Source organism: Chaetura pelagica, unplaced genomic scaffold, assembly GCF_000747805.2.
Source record: "Chaetura pelagica isolate M959 unplaced genomic scaffold, ChaPel_1.0 scaffold125, whole genome shotgun sequence".
NCBI classification, from domain to species: Eukaryota; Metazoa; Chordata; class Aves; order Apodiformes; family Apodidae; genus Chaetura; species Chaetura pelagica.
The window spans coordinates 335,612-336,248 of NW_009953392.1; the positions used below are offsets into that span (position 1 = coordinate 335,612).

The 637-nt window shown below is 63.3% G+C and overlaps 1 protein-coding gene across 1 annotated transcript in view; it reads left to right on the forward strand.

Moving 5' to 3' along the window:
• The window catches only part of ZNRF1 (zinc and ring finger 1, E3 ubiquitin protein ligase), an 8,775-nt gene extending 8,295 nt beyond the window's left edge, over nucleotides 1–480 (forward strand). The window contains exons 3-4 of the mRNA XM_009998314.1: nucleotides 224–326; nucleotides 423–480. Of these exons, the coding sequence (XP_009996616.1) occupies nucleotides 224–326; nucleotides 423–480 (161 nt within the window). The remainder of the gene's footprint in view (nucleotides 1–223; nucleotides 327–422) is intronic.
• The last annotated feature ends 157 nt before the right edge of the window (nucleotides 481–637 follow it).

Below are 637 nucleotides of genomic sequence, written 5' to 3' on the forward strand. Positions count from 1 at the left end.
AACGCAGCCCCCTCCCCATATTGCTCACCGTGTCCAGAGGGGGACAGCTTGGCCAGGGACAGCAGGGGACACGTCCCAGCCCTGTCTCCACCCCCGTTGCCTCCTGCCACTCAGCTGCCCCATCCCAGCCACCTCCATGGGGGTGGCCGTGGGGTTCCCTTCCATCCCAGGAAGGGAGATGCCAGGGTGGACCCAGATCTCACCCTCACCCCACCCCACCCAGATGACGTGCTGACCAAGGACGCCGGCGAGTGCGTGATCTGCCTGGAAGAGCTGCTGCAGGGGGACAGGAAAAAAAAGCCCTGCCTCTGCATTTATCACAAAAGGTAACTGCCCTGCAGCCGGGAAGGGGTGGCAGGGGGACAGGAGGGGACATCCCTGGGCTGGGTGGCAGTGGTGGTGACAGGCTGTCCTCTCTGCAGCTGTATAGACTCATGGTTTGAAGTGAACAGATCTTGCCCGGAGCATCCTTCTGATTGACCCGCCGGGCGTGCTTGCTGACTTCTCTCCCAGGTGAGTCTGCAGCCACCTCTTCCAGAGCCCTCTGCCCGTGCTGGGTGGGAATCCTGGGCCAGGAGGGTGGGATGGGGTTGGGATGGGGTGGCCATGGGCTTCTGCCCTCACCTGGCATCCTCTC